We start from the raw sequence: 20,470 nt of genomic DNA, 5'->3' as shown, positions 1-20,470 counted from the left end.
GAGTGTCATCAGCGTACATGTGGAAACTGAAGCTGTGTTTTCGGTTGATGTCGCTGAGGGGCAACCTGTACGACACTGCCTCCAGTGTGCCAGCGCAGCCTTCGGTCGCCTGAGGAAGATAGTGTTCAAAGACCAGGACCTCAAATCTGGCACCAAGCTTATGGTCTACAAGGCTGTAATGATACCCGCCCTCCTATATGACTCAGAGACATATCAAAGCGCTGGAGAAATATCACCAATGCTGCCTCCGCAAGATCCTGCAAATCCATTGGGAGGATAGATGCACCAATATCAGTATTCTCGATCAAGCCAACATCCCCAGCATCGAAGCACTGACCACAATCGACCAGCTCTGTTGGGCGGGCCACATCGTCCGCATGCCCGACACGAGACTCCCAAAGCAAGCACACTATTCGGAACTCCTACATGGCAGGCGAGCCCCAGATGGGAAGAGGAAACATTTCAAGGACACCCTCAAAGCCTCGTTGATAGTGCAGCATCCCTACCAGCACCTGGGAACCCTGGCCCAAGACTGCCCTAAGTGGAGGAAGAGCATCCAGGAGGGCGCTGAGCACCTCGAGTCTTGTCGCCGAGAGCATCCGTAGGACAAGCGGAAGGAGCGCGCGGCAAACCAGACTCTCCATCCACCCTTTCCATCAACGACTGTTTGTCCCACCTGTGACAGAGACTATAATTCCTGTATTGGACTGTACAGTCACCTGCGAACTCATTTTTGGAGTGGAAGCAAGTCTTCCTCGATTTTGAGGAACTGCCTATGATGATGATGTAGATGAGAAATAGGAGGGAACCAAGGATAGATCCTTCAGGGACACCAGAGATAACGATGCAGGAGCGGGAAGAGAAGCCATTGTTAGTGATTCTCTAGCTGCAATTAGATAGATAACAATGGAACCAGACGAATGCAGTCCCACCCAGCTGGACGGTGGTGGAGAGGTGTTGGAGGAGGATGGAGTGGTCAACCGTGTCAAAGGCTGAAGACAGTTCGTGAAGGACAAGGAGGGATAATTTACCTTTGTCACAGTCACAAAGGATGCAATTTGTGACTTGGATAAGAGTTGTTTCAGTACTGGGACAGGTGGAAACCTGATTGTAGGCATTCAAACATGGAGTTCTGGGAAAGATGGGCACAGTTTTGGGGCCTGACAACGCATTCAAGGACTTTGGAATGGAAAGGGAGGTTGGAGATGGGCAGTAGTTTGCAAGGCTCAAGGGTTCATGGGTTGGCGTTTTGAGTAAAGGAGTGATTGATGACAGCAGATTTGAAGGAGAAGGGGACAGTACGTGAGAAGAGAGAATTGTTAACAATATCAGGAACATGGATAACATGGGAGCCAGAAAAGGAAGTTGGGCGGTCAGCAGTTTGATCGGAATAGGGTCGAGGGAGCAGGAAGTGGGTCATACAGCGCCGACCCCCGACCTGTGAGGGAGCTCCACCACCAGCGAGCAGGTAAAAGAGCAGGGAGCAGCACGAACAGGTAAGAGAGGGCGACAAAGGAGAACAGGGCGACTACATTCGACGTCACAGGAAAGCAGGTAAGTGATTGGTTGGTGAGTTTTTCTCTCTTTTCTTGCTTTAAATTAAGGGCCTTAAATTAGGGACTGGGATTAAAAACTAAATCGAATTAATTAAATACATTGTAGTGTGTCACTGCTGCAGCATGTGGAAGCTGGTGGACACAATTGAGGTCCATGGCGACCACATCTGCAGCTCGAGGAACTTTGGCTCCGCTTTGAGCTGAAATCTGAGCTGCAGACACTACGACGCATCAGGGAGGGGGAGAGTTACCTGGACGCCATGATCCAAGAGCTAGTCACACCAATTAGATTAATTAATTCAAATTCGATCCGTGGTCAGGGACAGGAGGGTGTGGCTACGAGTGAGGCAGGTATGGAGACTCAGGATGTAGTGATGGAGGAGCTGCAGCCCTTGCTCTTGTTCAACAGGTTCGAGGCTCTTACTCCCTGTGTGGACGAGACCAGGGATTGCAGGGAGGATGAGCAAACTGACCAGGGGGCCATTCAAGTGGGGGGAGTAAAAAGAAACGTTGTACTGGTAGGGGACAGTATCATTAGGGGGATAGATACTGTTCTCTGCAGCCAAGAGAGCGTGAGTCCCGAAGGCTGTGTTATCTGCCCGGTGCCAGGGTTAAGGACATCTCCTCTGGGCTGGAGAGGAACTTGGACTGGGAGGGGAAAGATCCGGTTGCCGTGGTCCACGTGGCTACTAACAATAAAGGTAGGACAAACAAAGAGGTTCTGCTGAGGGAGTATGAGCAGCTAGTGGCCAAATTAAAAAGCAGAACCACGAAGGTAATAATCTCTGGATTACTACCTGAGCCATGAGCAAATTTGCATAGGGTAAATTAGATCAGAGAGTGAAACACATGGCTCAAAGACTGGTGTGGGAGAAATGAAACATAGAACATAGAAACAGAGAAAATAGGTGCAGGAGTAGGCCATTCGGCCCCTCGAGCCTGCACCACCATTCAACGAGTTCATGGCTGAACATGCAACTTCAGTACCCCATTCCTGCTTTCTCGCTATACCCCTTGATCCCCCTAAGGACTACATCTAACTCATTTTTGAATATATTTAGTGAATTGGCTTCAACAACTTTCTGTGGTAGAGAATTCCACAGGTTCACCACTCTCTGGGTGAAGAAGTTTCTCCTCATCTTGGTCCTGAATGGCTCACCCATTATCCTTAGACTGTGACCCCTGGTTCTGGACTTCCCCAACATTGGGAACATTCTTCCTGCATCTAACCTGTCTAACCCCGTCAGAATTTTAAACGTTTCTATGAGATCCCCTCTCATTCTTCTGAACTCCAGTGAATATAAGCCCAGTTGATCCAGTCTTTCTTGATATGTCAGGCCCGCCATCCCGGGAATCAGTCTGGTGAACCTTCGTTGCACTCCCTCAATAGCAAGAACGTCCTTCCTCAAGTTAGGAGACCAAAACTGTACACAATACTCCAGGTGTGGCCTCACCAAGGTCCTGTACAACTGTAGTAACACCTCCCTGCCCCTGTACTCAAATCCCCTCGCTATGAAGGCCAACATGCCATTTGCCTTCTTAACCGCCTGCTGTACCTGCATGCCAACCTTCAATGACTGATGTACCATGACATCCAGGTCTCGTTGCACCTCCCCCTTTCCTAATCTGTCACCATTCAGATAATAGTCAGTCTCTCTGTTTTTACAACCAAAGTGGATAACCTCACATTTATCCACATTATACTTCATCTGCCATGCATTTGCCCACTCACCTAACCTATCCAAGTCACTCTGCAGCCTCATAGCATCCTCCTCGCAGCTCACACTGCCACCCAACTTAGTGTCATCCACAAATTTGGAGATACTACATTTAATCCCCTCGTCTAAATCATTAATGTACAATGTAAACAGCTGTTGCCCCAGCAAAGAACCTTGCGGTACCCCACTAGTCATTGCCTGCCATTCCGAAAAATACCCATTTACTCCTACTCTTTGCTTCCTGTCTGCTAACCAGTTCTCAATCCACATCAGCACACTACCCCCAATCCCATGTGCTTTAACTTTGTACATTAATCTCTTGTGTGGGACCTTGTCGAAAGCCTTCTGAAAGTCCAAATACACCACATCAACTGGTTCTCCCTTGTCCACTCTATTGGAAACATCCTCAAAAAATTCCAGAAGATTTGTCAAGCATGATTTCCCTTTCACAAATCCATGCTGACTTGGACCTATCATGTCACCTCTTTCCAAATGCGCTGCTATGACATCCTTAATAATTGATTCCATCATTTTACCCACTACCGACGTCAGGCTCCGGGTTTTGGTTTGTGGGTGCTGGCACCAGTACTGGGGTAAGAGAAAGCTGTTCCGTTGTTATGGGCTCCACTTAGACTGTGCTGGGACTAGGGTCCTGGCAAATCAAAAAACAAGGGCTGTAAAGAGGGCTTTAAACTAATTACTGGGGGGGGGGGCGCGGGGGGAAGGTTCAGGTGAGTAGAAATTTAAAAAGTCGAAGAATAAAGTGAAGGCAATAGAGCAGGGTAGAACTGAGAGAAATGAAAACCAGAGCTTAACAGGAAAGGACAGAATGTATAAACATAAAAGTGAATCAGAAAGTGCGGTTAAAGCAGGAAAAAATGGTAAAAAAACACATTTAAAAGCTTTTTATCTGAATGCACTCAGTATTCGTAACAAAATAGATGAGTTGACGGCACAAATAGATACAAATGGGTATGATCTGATAGCCATTACAGAGACGTGGTTGCAAGGTGACCAAGGCTGGGAATTAATTATTCAGGAGTATTGGACAATTCGGAAGGACAGACAGAAAGGAAATGGAGGTGCCGTAACTCTGTTAATAAAGGATATCAGTGCATTAGTGAGAAACAATATTGGCTCAGAAGATCAAGATGTTGAATCAGTTTTGGGTGGAGAAAAGGAAATAAGGGGATGAAGTCACTGGTGGGTATAGTCTATAGGCCCCCTAACAGTAGCTTGGACGAGTATAAATCAAGAAATAATGGAGGCTTGTAAAAAAGGAACAGCAATAATCATGGGCGATTTTAACCTTCATGTTGATTGGAAAAAGAAAATTGGCCAGGGTAGCCTTGAGGAAGAGTTCATAGACTGTATACGGGATAGTTTCCTTGAACACTAGGTTGTGGAACTAACCAGGGAGCAGGCTATCTTAGATCTGGCACTGTGTAATGAGACAGGATTAATAAACGATCTCCAAGTAAAGGATCCTCGAGGCATGAGTGACCATAACATGGTTGAATTTCAAATTCAGTTGGAGGGTGAGAAGTTGAATCTCAAACCAGCTTAAATAAAAGAGACAACAAAGGTATGAAGGCCGAGTTAGTTAAAGTGGACTCGGAAAATAGATTAAAGTGTAGGACAGTTGATGAGCAGTGGCAGACATTTAAGGAGATATTTCATAACTCACAACAAAAATATATCCCAATCTTCAATTTGAAGACCAGGCCCTCAAAACTGCCACCAAGTTCATGGTCTACAGGGCTGTAGTAATACTTGCCCTCCTGTATGGCTCAGAGACATGGACCATGTACAGTAGCCACCTCAAATTGCTGGAGAAATATCACCAACGATGTCTCCGCAAGATCCTACAAATCCCCTGAGAGGACAGACGCACCAACATCAGCGTCCTCATTCAGGCCATCTTCCCCAGCATTGAAGCACTGACCACACTCGATCAGCTCCGCTGGGCAGGCCACATAGTCCGCATGCCAAACACGAGACTCCCAAAGCAAGTGCTCTACTCGGAGCTCCTTCACGGCAAATGAGCCAAAGGCGGGCAGCAGAAACGCTACAAGGACACCCTCAAAGCCTCCCTGATAAAGTGCAACATCCCCACTGACACCTGGGAGTCCCTGGTCCAAGACCGCCCTAAGTGGAGGAAGTGCATCCGAGAGGGCGCTGAGCACCTCGAGTCTCAACGCCAAGAGCATACAGAAATTAAGCGCAGGCAGCGGAAAGAGCGAGCGGTAAACCAGTCCCACCCGCCCCATCCCTCAACGACTATCTGTCCCACCTGTGACAGAGTCTGTGGCTCTCGTATTGGTCTGTTCAGCCATCAAAGAACTCACTTCAGGAGTGGAAGCAAGTCTTCCTCGATTCCGAGGGACTGCCTATGATGATGATGATATCCCAATGAGAAGGACAGACTGTAAGAGAAGGGATAACCATCCGTGGCTAACTAAGGAAATAAGGGATGGTATCAAATTGAAAACAAGGGCATATAAAGTGGCTAGAGGATTGGGAGGCCAGCAGATTGGGAAACTTTTAAAAGCCAGCAAAGAACGACTAAAAAAATATAAAGAAAGGGATGATAGATTATGAAAATAAACTAGCACGAAATATAAAAACAGATAGTAAAAGTTTCTACAGGTACATAAAAAGGAAAAGAGTGGCTAAAGTAAATGTTGCTCCCCTAGAGGATGAGACTGGGGAATTAATAATGGGGAACAGGGAAATAGCAGAGACTTTGAACACATATTTTATATCAGTCTTCACGGTAGAAGACACTAAAAACATCCCAATAGTGGATAATCAAGGGGCTATAGGAAGGGAGGAACTTACTACAATCACTATCACTAAAGAAGTAAGACTCGGTAAAATAATGGGACTAAAGGCAGATAAGTCCCTTGGACCTGATGGCTTGGGTCTTAGGGCCTAAGAAGAAGTGGCTGCAGAGATAGTGGATGCATTGGTTATAATCGACTAAAATTCCCTGGATTCTGGGGAGGTCCCAGTGGGTTGGAAAATCGCAAATGTAACATCCCTATTTAAAAAAAAGGAAGACAGAAAGCAGGAAATTATAGACCAGTTAGCCTAACATCTGTCATTCGGAATTATAAGGAAGCAGTAACAAGACATTTGGAAAAGCATTCAATCAAGCAAGAGTCAGCATGGTTTTATGAAAGGGGAATCATGTTTGATAAATTTGCTGGAGTTCTTTGAAGATGTAATGAATAGGGTGGATAAGGGGGAACCAGTGGATGTGATGTATTTGGATTTCCAGAAGGCATTCGATAAGGTGCCACATAAAAGGCTACTGCACAAGATAAAAGTTCACGGGGTTGGGGTAATTTATTAGCATGGACAAAGGATTGGCTAACTAACAGAAAACAGAGAGTCAGGATAAATGGGTAATTTTCCGGTTGGCAAACAGTAACTAGTGGGGTGCCGTAGGGATCGGTGCTGGGGCCTCAACTATTTACAATCTATATTAATGACTTGGATGAAGGGACCGAGTGTAATGTAGCCAAGTTTGCTGATGATACAAAGATGGGTGGGAAAGCAAATTGTGAGGGGGACACAAAAAATCTGCAATAGAATATAGACAGGCTAAGTGAGTGGGCAAAAATTTGACAGATGGAGTATAATGTTGGAAAATGTGAGGTTATCCACTTTGGCAGAAAAAGTAGAAAAGCAAATTATAATTTAAATGGAGAAAAATTGCAAAGTGCTGCAATACAGAGGGACCTGGGGGTCCTTGTGCATGAAACACAAAAAGTTAGTATGCAGGTACAGCAAGTAATCAGGAAGGCAAATGGAATGTTGGCCTTTATTGCAAGGGGGTTGGAGTATAGAAACATAGAAAATAAGTGCAGCAGTAGGCCATTCGGCCCTTCGAGCCTGCACCACCATTCAATAAGATCATGGCTGATCATTCCCTCAGTACCCCTTTGCTGCTTTCTTTCCATACCCCTTGATCCCCTTAGCCATAAGGGCCATATCTAACTCCCTCTTGAATATATCCAATGAGCTGGCATCAACAACTCTCTGCGGCAGGGAATTCCACAGGTTAACAACTCTGAGTGAAGAAGTTTCTCCTCATCTCAGTCCTAAATGGCCTACCCTTTATCCTATGACTGTGTCCCCTGGTTCTGGACTTCCCCAACATCGGGAACATTCTACCCGCATCTAACCTGTCCCGTCCCGTCAGAATCTTATATGTTTCTATGAGATCCCCTCTCATCCTTCTAAACTCCAATGTATAAAGGCCCAGTTGATCCAGTCTCTCCTCCTATGTCAGTCCTGCCATCCCGGGAATCAGTCTGGTGAACCTTTGCTGCACTCCCTCAATAGCAAGAACGTCCTTCCTCAGATTAGGAGACCAAAACTGAACACAATATTCCAGGTGAGGCCTCACCAAGGCCCTGTACAACTGCAGTAAGACCTCCCTGCTCCTATACTCAAATCCCCTAGCTATGAAGGCCAACATACCATTTGCCGCCTTCGCCGCCTGTTGTACCTGTATGCCAACTTTCAATGACTGATGAACCATGCCACCCAGGTCTCGTTGCACCTCCCCTTTTCCTAATCTGCCACCATTCAGATAATATTCTGTCTTTGCGTTTTTATCCCCAACCTGGATAACCTCACATTTATCCACGTTATACTGCATCTGCCATGCATTTGCCCACTCATCTAACCTGTCCAAGTCACTCTGCAGCCTCCTAGCGTCCCCCTCGCAGCTCACACCGCCATCCAGCTTAGTGTAATCTGCAAACTTGGAGATATTACACTCAATTCCTTCATCCAAATCATTGATATATATTGTAAAGAGCTGGGGTTCCAGCACTGAGCCCTGCGGCACTCCACTAGTCACTACCTGCCATTCTGAAAAGGACCCAGTTATCCTGACTCTCTGCTTCCTGTCTGCCAACCAGTTCTCTCTGCACGTCAGTATATTACCCCAAATACCATATACTTTGATTTTGCACGCCAATCTCTTGTGTGGGACCTTGTCAAAAGCCTTTTGAAAGTCCAAATACACCACATCCACTGGTTCTCCCTTGTCCACTCTACTAGTTACATCCTCACAAAATTCCAGAAGATTTGTCAAGCATGATTTCCCCTTCATAAATCCATGCTGACTTGGACCGATCCTGTCACTGCTTTCCAAATGCGCTGCTATTTCATCCTTAATGATTGATACCAACATTTTCCCCACTACTGATGTCAGGCTAACCGGTCTATAATTACCCGTTTTCTCTCTCCCTCGCTTTTAAAAAGTGGTGTTACCTTAGCTACCCTCCAGTCCATAGGAACTGATCCAGAGTCGATAGACTGTTGGAAAATGATCACCAATGTATCCACTATTCCCAGGGCCACTTCCTTATGTACTCTGGGATGCAGACTATCACGCCCCAGGGATTTATTGGCCTTCAATCCCATTAATTTCTCTAACACAATTTCCCGCCTAATAAGGATATCCTTCAGTTCCTGCTTCTCACTAGACCCTCGGTCCCCTAGTACTTCCGGAAGGTTATTTGTGTCTTCCTTTGTGAAGACAGAACCAAAGTATTTATTCAATTGGTCTGCCATTTCTTTGTTCCCCATTATAAATTCACCTGAATCCGACTGCAAGTGACCTATGTTTGTCTTCACTAATCTTTTTCTCTTCACATATCTATAGAAGCTTTTGCAGTCAGAGAATCAGAGAAGCACAAAGGGCTGGATGGCCTAATCCTGCTCCTATTTCTTATGTAAACATAAAAATGTTGTGAGAAAGCCCAAAGATTAAGTTACATAACCTGTAAAATTATAAGCAATTCACAGACTTTTTTTTACAAAGTAGCCTCTGATTAGAACACAAAAGTGTGTAATGTCAGGTTGGTAGATTAAACCTGTGATAGATTTTTAAAAATCATTCCAATGTTTGCATATTGTATTGCATAATTATTGTTTTTCATGCTTCTACTGAGGAAACATTTCTGTCAGACACAGACATTTAAAGATCTTTTTTTTTTTAAAACCCAGGGCAAAAGTTGGAGAGCTTCTTCCTCATGTAACATCTCCCAAGATACACCTGCAGTATGCAAAGGCCAAAGAAGCTGATGGCAGGTACAGTCTTGTACAACTGGAATAGAATTACTACTGTAGGTAATAGGAATGTAGGAGTAGACATGTTAGCCCCTCGAGCCTGTTCTGCCATTCAATCAAAGAGGGAGTTAGATATGGCCCTTACTGCTAAAGGGATCAAGGGGTATGGAGAGAAAGCAGGAAAGGGGTACTGAGGTGAATGATCAGCCATGATCTTATTGAATGGTGGTGCAGGCTCGAAAGGCCGAATGGCCTACTCCTGCACCTATTTTCTATGTTTCTATGTTTCATTCAGATCATAGCTGATCTGTATCTGAGCTCTATTTATCCACCTTAGCTCCATAGCTCTTGAAACCCTTGTACAACAAAAATATATCAATCTGTCTTGAAAATTTCAATTGACCCAGCCTTTTGGGGAGATAGTTCCAGATTTCTACTTCCAAAAAGTGCTTCCTGATTTCACTCCTGAATGGTCGAGCTCTAATTTTAAGATTGTACTCCCTTATTCTGAATTCCTATACCAGAGGAAATAGTTTCTCTGGGCTCAATTTTGGCCAGGAGTTGTTCAGTTTTTTTTTGAATAACTTGATTTTTCTGGCGTATCTTAAAACTCCCCATTTTGTATATTCAATTTGCGCCAGTGTAAGTGAGTTAGTTACGATTTTTTTAGTTTAGTTTTGTTTTTTCTCAAAAGGGGGCATTACCAGCCACCTACACCAGTTTTGGCCATTTAGGCCACTTTGGCCAGCTTAATAGTTACTCCAAATCTACTTAGGCCACTTCAGAAAACCCTTGCGGAGAGTTAAGAACTCAGCGCAGGTAGGTACATCGGAGGCCATTCAGCCTGGGATAGGAGCGGGAAGGGATGCAGAAAGGACCTGCACCTAAAGCACCAAGACTTACAAAGCACTAAACAAAGCACAAAAAGTAATAAGCATTCAATAACAAATAAAAAATAGAAGTAAGCCTTACCTTCATCTGAAAATTTATCCCGGGAAGGCAGCGGGCCGGCCGGTGCGGGAGGTCACTCGGCCTGGGATAGGTGTGGGACGACAATGCACTGGGAGGCCAATCAGCCAGGGCTAGGGGCGGCAGCGATTGAACTTCTGACATCAGAGCACACACAGCGGCTGCAGGAAGCAAAATCACACAGGTTGCAGCAAGCAAACGGCAAAATAAGCAGCTACGATTCATTTTAAAAATGGCCAATTGCCAAATTTCGGCGCTACTGCGCATGCGCGGACATTGCGACCCGACTCCAATGCGCATGTGCAGACGTTCCGGCACTGTTTTCAGCGCAGGACGTTGGCTCCGCCCCCAACTTGACTGGCCACGTTGCGCGATGACCGGGGAGAGGCCGGACAGCGGCCAAAGTGGGGAGGAATTTTTTTGCCGCACTTCTGAACGGAGAAAAGCGGCGCATCTCCGGTAAGTGCACCGAAAAAAGGAGTGGGCCAAAATTGAGCCCTCTGTATCTACTCTCTCAAATGCCTTCTTCATTTTAAACACCTTGATTTGATCACCTCTCAACCTTCTAAACTCAAGGAAATACAAACCAAGTTTATGCAACCTGTTTTCATAATTTAATCGACTCTTAAAACCCCTCATGAGCAATTTTCATCAATCCTTAGGGAGAACTTTATTTTAATCCAAGTACTGAGCATATGTGTCAGTTCCGCAGATCCAAATTGCACTGCTGGCTATCAGTTATATTTTAATATGAGCAAAGAACAGTATCCAAATGAAAGAGATTAAAAATGTCACTTAAGAGGTATTCAGTTTTGTACCAACTTGCACTGCATTCAGTGTGAAGTCAAAGCAATGTGAGTACATACATCACCACCTACCTCAATTTGATTTGGGTTATTTCACACCATAGATATACCAGACATTTTGGAGGTTATTTTAAACCCCAAAAATAGGTGGGTATGAGTCGATGGGAAGCTAAATTGCAATCACGACCCTAACCTGCCTCGAACCCACCCACTTCCAGTTTTAATGGAGGCGAAGCCCCTCAAACCAGTTTTAACAGTGACCAACCTGCTCTCAGGAGGTGGGTTGGTCATTGAATCCTTTTAAGGCCCTATGTGGCTCCACTTTAACGCAGTTTCTATTTTTAACCCGTGAGGGCCGTGTTTGCTTGGCCTTGGGAAACCCGGCAGGTAAAGGATGGCTGGATCCATAAGATGTGCACTTGTACAACTGCTTATTGGCCAAGGGGAGCAGAAGTGTTTCCCCCGCCCCCACCCCCGCCCAGCAAGCTTACCCTGTAAAACCCTACCTCCACGATCTGCGACCACCCCTCCCATGCGATCTTTCTGACGCCCTCCCACCTCCACGATCTGCCCCCGACCCACCTGCGATCACCAACCACACCAAGCACGCTCCACCCCCCCCCCACGATCACCGACCCCACCAACCATGCTTTATCCCCCATGTTCACTGACACACACCCTCATCCACACTCTAACCTCCTCGATCACCGCCCTTCCCCAAACCACACTCTACTCACCCCACCCCCAGAATTACCGATCTCCCCAACCATGCCCTATTGCTGATGATTGAGAAGGCTAATAGGACAGTAATTAGCCAGGTTGCATTTGTCCTGTTTTTTGTGAATAGGACATACCTGTGCAATTTTCCACATTGGACCTGGTTGCCAAGGTTAATATTTTGATTTGGGGAATTTACAATTAAACTGCTTTCTTTTGTGATTGCCTTCTAGATATAAAGAAGCTGCAATAGCTTATGAAAATGCCAAAGACTGGGACAGTATGATTCGAATTCAGTTGGATCATCTCAGTAATCCAGAAGAAGCTGTTCGTATCATCCGAGAAACCCAGTCAATTGATGGTGCCAAAATGGTAGCCAGGTACACAGGCTAGTTTAATCAACTATAATTACCTGCACATGTGCAATTCTAGGATTATTGTGTCCTAATAGATTTCTAGAATAAAATTTAATCATGCGCATCACCATAGTCACTGCATATAACGAACAACGAAGTATCACCTTGCCTCCTTGTCTCTGTGGAAACAATCTGGCCTCTGAGGCTATGATTCAAGCTTCATTGCAGAATTTGAGCATGCAATCTCAAATCTTTAGTGCAATACTGAGGGATTAGTGCATTGTCAGAGGTGCTATCTTTTGTATCAGAGGGTTCAGGTGGACACAAAATATCTCACAGCACTGTTCAAGTTTTCCAGGTGTCCTGGTTAACATTCTTCCATCATCCAACATCACCAAAACAGATTAACTAGGCATTTGTCTAATATGCTGTATTCAAATTGACTGTTGCATTCACCTACAAAATAAGTGCCTACACTTCAAAAGTAGTTAATTTGGGACATCCTGAGAATGTGAAAGATACTATGGAAATAGTAGTTCATTTTTCCTTTCTAACTGCAATTGCATTTGTTGACCAGTTATATGCTATGCTATAATCAGCATTTTATGGGACTGAAATTCCCCAGTTCTGCGCCTCCTGTTAGCACCTCCAGGGGGGCGCTAACGGGGCGCGAAAGTGTTTTCGGCCAGTTTGGGGGCGGGGGGGGGAGGGGCGATGCACTACCAGCTCCTGTGAAATTGCACGGGAGTTAGCGGAGACGCAAATCCATTAGCGACGTGCCCCGCTGGTAGCGTCCGGGCCGTTGCGCCGGCGATGATGACGTCATCGTCGTGCACGCCAACCCCTTTTCGCCCGCAACGTAAATTGACCAGTGTCCCGTGAGGCTGCCATGGGTGGTGCCCGCGCCAGCCTCGCGGGTCACGAACCGGGTCACACACCCATTGCGGGACGAAACTTAAAGTGGCAGTGTGCTGCACCGCAAGCCACCATTTCTTTTTCCTTCCCTGGCTCACCGTCGGACTGTTGTCCAGCAATGAAGCGGGGTCCGTGCCATGATTGTGCAATCCAGCACTCCGTCTCGGTGCCTGTCTGCGGCCATGGCATCCCTGGTGGCCCAATGGAGACCATCAAAGGGCCTGCAGAGCTCACAGTGTCCCTCCCCTTTAACAGAAGGGGAGGGGCGTTGAAACGCGTCAGCGCTACGTGAAGAGTCCGCGTTGCGCTCCGTGATGCGCCTAGGTAGTGCCCCTGATCCTGCACCGAAAGGAAGTGGAGCGTAGAACATTGCGCTCCACATCCTGTGAGGGGTGGTAACACCAATTTCGCTTTCGGGACGGGACCTCTGCACCGGGCGCAGATTGTCCAGCCCCGGAGAAGTTACCACCCCCAACCAGGCTGATAACCAATTTCGCCCTCTATAACTTTAAAACATTGACCCTACATAAACAAAAACTAAAGTTTCCTTAAGGTATAAAATTAAGTTGTATATAAATTAGTGTTATAATATAAATGATGTGCTGGTTCTTGTGAAGAGGTTGTTTTTGTTTCCTTTTAGGTTCTTCCTGCATCTCGGTGACTATGGCTCTGCTATCCAATTCCTGGTGATGTCTAAGTGTAATGATGAAGCCTTTCAGCTTGCACAGCAACATAATCAAATGGAAGTCTATGCTGACATCATTGGTAAGCCCACGTTTGGGAGAGGAGGAGCTGGGTTGAAAACAAACACATGCAGCACAAATATAAACTTATGATTTATATTTGCAGCAGTTTTCAGTAAAATTCTCAGTCAAAACATCAGACATAGCAATTAAGTTTTCTTTTCCTGCGACCATTTGTGATTTTGTCTACATCTCAAGATTTTCTTTGTTTTCTTCCATCTTTTTTCTCCCAATTTCTGCATCAATGTCACAAGGTGCTCTCTGATACCTCACCCTCACATAGGAGTAGGCCATTTAGCCCCTCAAGCCTGTTCCGCCATTCAGTGAGATCATGGATGATCTGCGACCTAACGCCATATCCCTGCCGTTGGCCCGTATCCCTTAATACCTTTGGTTAATAAAAATCTATCAATCTCAGATTTAAAATTAACAATTGATCTTGCATCAGTTGCCGTTAGCGGAATAGAGTTCCAAACTTCTACCACCCATTGTGTGTAGAACTGTTTCCTAATTTTACTCCTGAAAGGTCAGGCTCTAGTTTTTAGACTATGCCCCCTTGTCCTAGACTATCCTATCTGTTCCCTTTAATATCTTGAAAACTTTGATCAAATCACCCATTAACTTTCTAAATTCCAGGGAATAAACCTTAATTCGTGTTATCTCTCTTAATTTAACCCTTGGAGTCCAGGTATAATTCTGGTAAACCTGCGCTGCACTCCCTCTAAGGCCACTATATCCTTCTATAGTGTGGTGCTCACAATACTCCAGGTGCAGTCCAGCCGGGGCTTTGTACAGCTGCAGCATAACTTCTACCCCTTGTATTCTAATCATCTAGATATAAAGGCCAGCATTCATTTGGCCTTTTTGATTATTTTCTGTGCCTGTTCATGACATTTTAATGATCTATGTACCTAGACCCACAAGTCTCTTTGGACCGCCGCTGTTTTTAGCTTTTCACCATAGAAAGTACTCTGCTCTATCCTTTTTTGGTCCAAAGTGTATGACCTTATATTTGCCCACATTGAAATCCATTTGCCATTCATTTAGTCTATCAATATTCCATTGTAGTTTTATGTTTTCATTTACACTGCCTACAAGTTTGTGTCATCGGCAAATTTGGATATGTGGCTTTCTATGCCATCATCTTGTCGCTAATAAATACTGTGAATAGTTGAGGCCCCAACACAGATCCCTGCGGGATACCACTAGTCACATCCTGCCAATTAGAGTTCCTGCCCATTATCCCTATTTTCTGTCTCCAGCAGCTCATTCAATTTCCTAACCATGTCAATAATTTGCCTTCAATTCCATGGGCTTCAACCTTAGTTAACAGTCTCTTATGAGAGACTTTATCAAGTGCCTTCTGGAAGTCCATTTAAATAACATCCATAAACATTGCCCTGTCCACTACTTTAATCACCTCTTCAAAAAATTCAATCAGGTTTGTTAGACATGACCTACCTTTCATAAATCCATACTGGCTCTCTCTGATCAGCTGAAAATGTTCAAGATGTTCAGTCACCTATCCTTAATTACAGACGCTAGTAATTTCCCGACAACAGATGTTAAGGACATAAGAACATAAGAAATTGGAGCAGGAGTAGGCCACCTGGCCCCTCGAGCCTGCTCTGCCATTTAATAAGATCATGGCTGATCTGATCATGGACTCAGCTCCACTTCCCTGCCCGCTCCCCAGAACCCTTTATTCCCTTATCACTCAAAAATCTGTCTGTCTCCGCCTTAAATATATTCAATGATGCAGCCTCCACAGCTCTCTGGGGCAGAGCAATCCATAGATTTGCAACCCTCTGAGAGAAGAAATTCCTCATCATCTCAGTTTTAAATCGGCGGCCCCTTATTCTGAGACTATGCCCCCTAGTTTTAGTTTCCCCTGTGAGTGGAAATATCCTCTCTGCATCCACCTTGTCAAGCCCCCTCATTATCTTATATGTTTCGATAAGATCACCTCTCATTCTTCTGAACTCCAATGAGTATAGGCTCAACCTATCTTCATGAGTCAACACCCTAATCTCCGGAATCAACCTAATGAACCTTCTCTGAACAGCATCCAATATAAATAGATGAGGACCCAGCACCGATCCCTGTGGCACTCCACTAGTTACTGTTTGCCAACCAAAAATGACTCATTTATCCTGACTCTCAATTTTCTGTTAGTTAGCCAATCCTCTATCCATGCTAATATATTACCCCCAACCCCATTAACTTTTATCTTGTGCAGTAGCCTTTTATGTGGCACCTTATCGAATATCTTTTGGAAATCTAAATACCCACATCCACTGGTTCCCCCTTATCCACCTTGCTCATTACATCCTCAAAGAACTCCAGCAAATTTGTCAAACATGATTTCCCTTTCATAAAACCATGCTGACTCTGCTTGATTGAATGATGCTTTTCCAAATGTCCCGTTACTGCTTCCTTAATAATGGACTCCAGCATTTTCCCAACGACCGATGTTAGGCTAACTGGTCTATAGTTTCCTCCTTATTGTCTGCCTCCTTTTTTTAAATAGGGACGTCATAGTTGCGGTTTTCCAATCCGCTGGGACCGCCCCAGAATCCAGGGAATTTTAGTAGATTACAACCAATGCATCCACTATCTCTGCAGCCACTTCTTCTAAGACTCTAGGATGTAAGCCATCAGGTCTAGGGGACATCCGCCTTTAGTCCCATTATTTTAGCGAGTACTACTTCATTAATGATAGTTATAGCATTAAGTTCCTCCCTTCCTATAGCCCCTTGATTATCCACTATTGGGATGTTTTTCGTGTCTTCTACTGTGAAGACTGATACACAATATTTGTTCAATGTCTCTGCCATTTCCCTATTCTCCATTATTAATTCCCCAGTCTCATCCTCTAGGGGATCAACATTTACTTTAGCCACTCTTTTCCTTTTTATGTACCTGTAGAAACTCTTACTATCTATCTATATATTTCGTGCTTGTTCACTTTCATAATCTATCTTCCTTCTCTATCATTTTTTTTAGTCGTTCTTTACTGGCTTTTAAAAGTTTCCCAATTCTCTGCCCTCCCACTAGCCTTGGCCACATTGTATGCCTTTGTTTTCAATTTGACACCATCCCTTATTTCCTTAGTTAGCCACAGATGGTTATCTCTGCTCTTAGTCTTTCCTTCTCATTGGGATATATTTTTGTTGCGAGTTATGAAATGTCTCCTTAAATGTCTTCCACTGCTCATCAACCGTCTTTAATCTATTTTGCCAGTCCACTTTAGCCAACTCTGCCCTCATAGCTTTGTAGTCTCCTTTATTTAAGCTTAGGTCACTGGTTTGAGATCCAAAATTCTCAACCTCCAACTGAATTTGAAATTCAACCATGTTATGGTCATTCATTCCTAGAGGATCCTTTACTAGGAGATCATTTATTAATCCTGTCTCATTACACAGTACCAGATCAAAGATATCCTGCTCCCTGGTTGTTTCCGCAGCATACTGTTCAAGGAAACTATCCCGGATACACTCTATGATCTCTTCCTCAAGGCTACCCTGGCCAATTTGCTTTGTCCAATCAATATGATGGTTAAAATCGCCCATCATTATTGCCATTCCTTTTTTTACAAGCCTCCATTATTTCTTGATTTATACTCCGTCCAACAGTGTAGCTACTGTTAGGGGGCCTATAGACTACGCCCACCAGTGACTTTATCGCCTTATTATTCCTTATCTCCACCCAAACTGATTCAACATCTTGATCTTCTAAGCCAATCTCGTTTCTCACTAACAAACTGATCTCATAGGAACATAAGAACATGAGAAATAGGAACAGGAGTAGGCCATACTGCCCCTTGAGCCTGCTGCGCCATTCAATAAGATCATGGCTGATCTGATCATGGACTCAGCTCCACTTCCCTGCCCGCTCCCCATAACGCCTCATCGTTTACGAAACTGTCTATTTCTGTCTAAAATGTATTCAATGTTCCAGCTTCCACAGCTCTCTCAGGCATCAAATTCCACAGATTTACAACTCTCTGAGAGAAGAAATTTCTCCTCATCTCTGTTTTAAATGGGTGGCCCCTTATTCTAAGATCATGCCCTCTCGTTCTAGTCTCTCCCATCAGTGGAAACATCCTCTCTGCATCCACCTTGTCAAGCTCTCTCATAATCTTATACGTTTCGATAAGATCACCTCTCATTCTTCTGAATTCCAATGAGTAGAGGCCGAACCTACTCAACCTTTCCTCATAAGTCAATCCCCTCATCTCCGGAATCAACCTAGTGAACCTTCTCTGAACTGCCTCCAAAGCAAATATATCCTTTTGTAAATATGGAAACCAAAACTGCACGCTGTATTCGAGGTGTGGTCTCACCAGTACCCAAATAGCTGTAGCAAGACTTCCCTGCTTTTATACTCCATCCCCTTTGCAATAAAGGCCAAGATTCCATTGGCCTTCCTGATCACTTGCTGTACCTGCATACTTACTATATCCTTTTGTGTTTCATGCACAAGTACCCCCGTTTCATGCACAAGTACCCCCAGTTCCTGCTGTACTGCAGCACCTTGCAATCTTTCTCCATTTAAATAATAACTTGCTCTTTGATTTTTTTTCTGCCAAACTGAATGACCTCACACTTTCCAACATTATACTCCATCTGCCAAATTTTTGCCCATTCATTTAGCCTGTCTGTGCCCTTTTGCAGATTATTGTGTCCTCCTCCCTCAGTGCTTTTCCTCCCATCTTTGTATCGTCAGCAAACTTGGCTACATTACACTCAGTCCCTTCTTCCAAGCCGTTAATATAAATTGTAAATAGTTGGGGTCCCAGCACTGATACCTGCGGCACCCCACTAGTTACTGGTTGCCAACCAGAGAATGAACGATTTATCCTGACTCTCTGTGTTCTGTTAGTTAGCCAATCCTCTATCCATGCTAATATATTACCCCCAACCCCTCATCCTTTATTATCAATGCTACCCCACCTCCTTTTACTTTCTGTCTGTCCTTCCAAATTGTCAAATACTCCTGAATCCTGGTCACCTTGCAACCACGTCTCTATAATGCATATCAGATCATACCCATTTGCATCTATTTTTGCCGTCAACTCATCTATTTTGTTACGATTGCTACATGCATTCAGATAAAGAGCTCTTAATTTGTTTTTTTACCAATTTTTCCTGCTTTGACCCCACTTTTTGATTCACCTTTATGTTTATACATTCTGTCCCTCCCTGGCATGCTCTGGTTTTCATTTCCCCCAGTGCTACCCTGCTCTATTGCCTTCTCCTTATTCTTTGACTTTTTAAATTTCCACTCATCTGAATCCTCACCCCCTGCCCAACAATTAGTTTAAAGCCCTCTCTACAGCCCTAGTTATTTGATTTGCCAGGACTCTAGTTCCACCACGGTCTAAGTGGAGCCCCCCAACGGAACAGCTCCCTCTTACCCCAGTACTGGTGCCAGTGTCCCATGAACCAAAACCCATTTCTCCAACACTAGTCTTTGAGCCAAGTGTTTAACTCTCTGATCTTATTTACCCTATGCAAATTTGCTCGTGGCTCAGGTAGTAATCCAGAGATTATTACCTTTGTGGTTCTGCCTTTTAATTTGGCCCCTAGCTGCTCATATCTCTCAGCAGACCTCTTTGTTTGTCCTATCTATGTCATTGGTCCCCATGTGGACCACGACAACTGGATTTTCCCCCTCCCACTCTAAGTTGCACTCCAGCCCTGAGGAGATGTCCTTAACCCTGGCACCGGGCAGGTTTCACAGTCTTCAAGACTCTCACTCTTGGCTGCAGAGAACCTTATTTATCCCCCTATTGATACTGTCCCCTACTACTACAATGTTTCTTTTTACTCTCACCACTTGAATGGCCCCCTGTACCACGGTGCTGTGGTCAGTTTGCTCATCCTCCCTGCAGTCCATGCTCTCGTCCACACAGCGAGTAAGGGTCTCGAAACTGTTGGACAAGAGCAAGGGTTGAGGCTCCTCCATCACTCCATCCTGAGTCCCCATATTTTCCTCATCGTAGTCACACTTTCCTGTCTCTGACCACGGATCGAATTTGAATTAATTACTCTAATTGGTGTGACTGGCTCCTGGATCGCGGCGTCCAGGTAACTCTCCCCCTCCCTGATGTGTCGTAGTGCCCGCAGCTTGGACTCCAGCTCATCAATGTGGAGCCGAAGTTCCTCGAGCTGCAGACACTTGCTGCAGATGTGGTCGCCATGGACCTCAATGGCATCCACCAGCAGTGACATATTGTCTGCCCTGCCATCTCTAATGTATTTAATTCATTAGATTTGGTTTTTAGTTATTGATCCCGGTCTTTAATTTAAGGCCCTTAATTTAAAGCAAGAAAAGAGCGAGAAAAACTCACCAACCAATCACTTCCCTGCTTTCCTGTGATGTCGAATGTAGTCGTCCTGTTCTCCTTTGTCACCCTCTGGTACCTGCTCGCACTGCTCCCTGCAGTGGCTGGGGCTGCTTGCTGCTTTTGTCCCCGCTACTGCCGGTGTGGTGCTGCCTTACAGGTCGGGTCGGGAAGATTAATATAGTATAATTCCCTAGTTTCCCCCGCTCGCCACTCTTAAATAGTGACAGCGCAATCTTCCAATCTAA

At 44.9% G+C, this 20,470-nt stretch overlaps 1 protein-coding gene across 3 annotated transcripts in view; it reads left to right on the top strand.

The window, feature by feature from the left end:
• wdr19 (WD repeat domain 19) overlaps nucleotides 1–20,470 on the top strand; it is a 207,555-nt gene that overhangs the window by 146,307 nt on the left and 40,778 nt on the right. For all 3 annotated transcript variants that reach the window (XM_070870424.1, XM_070870419.1, XM_070870426.1), the window contains 3 exons: nucleotides 9,305–9,388; nucleotides 12,093–12,239; nucleotides 13,771–13,895. In XM_070870424.1, the coding sequence (XP_070726525.1) occupies nucleotides 9,305–9,388; nucleotides 12,093–12,239; nucleotides 13,771–13,895 (356 nt within the window). The remainder of the gene's footprint in view (nucleotides 1–9,304; nucleotides 9,389–12,092; nucleotides 12,240–13,770; nucleotides 13,896–20,470) is intronic.

This window comes from Pristiophorus japonicus, chromosome 2 (assembly GCF_044704955.1).
Source record: "Pristiophorus japonicus isolate sPriJap1 chromosome 2, sPriJap1.hap1, whole genome shotgun sequence".
Taxonomy (NCBI): domain Eukaryota; kingdom Metazoa; phylum Chordata; class Chondrichthyes; family Pristiophoridae; genus Pristiophorus; species Pristiophorus japonicus.
Note: the sequence above shows the minus strand (reverse complement) of the source record. Positions and strands in the feature narration are given on the sequence as shown.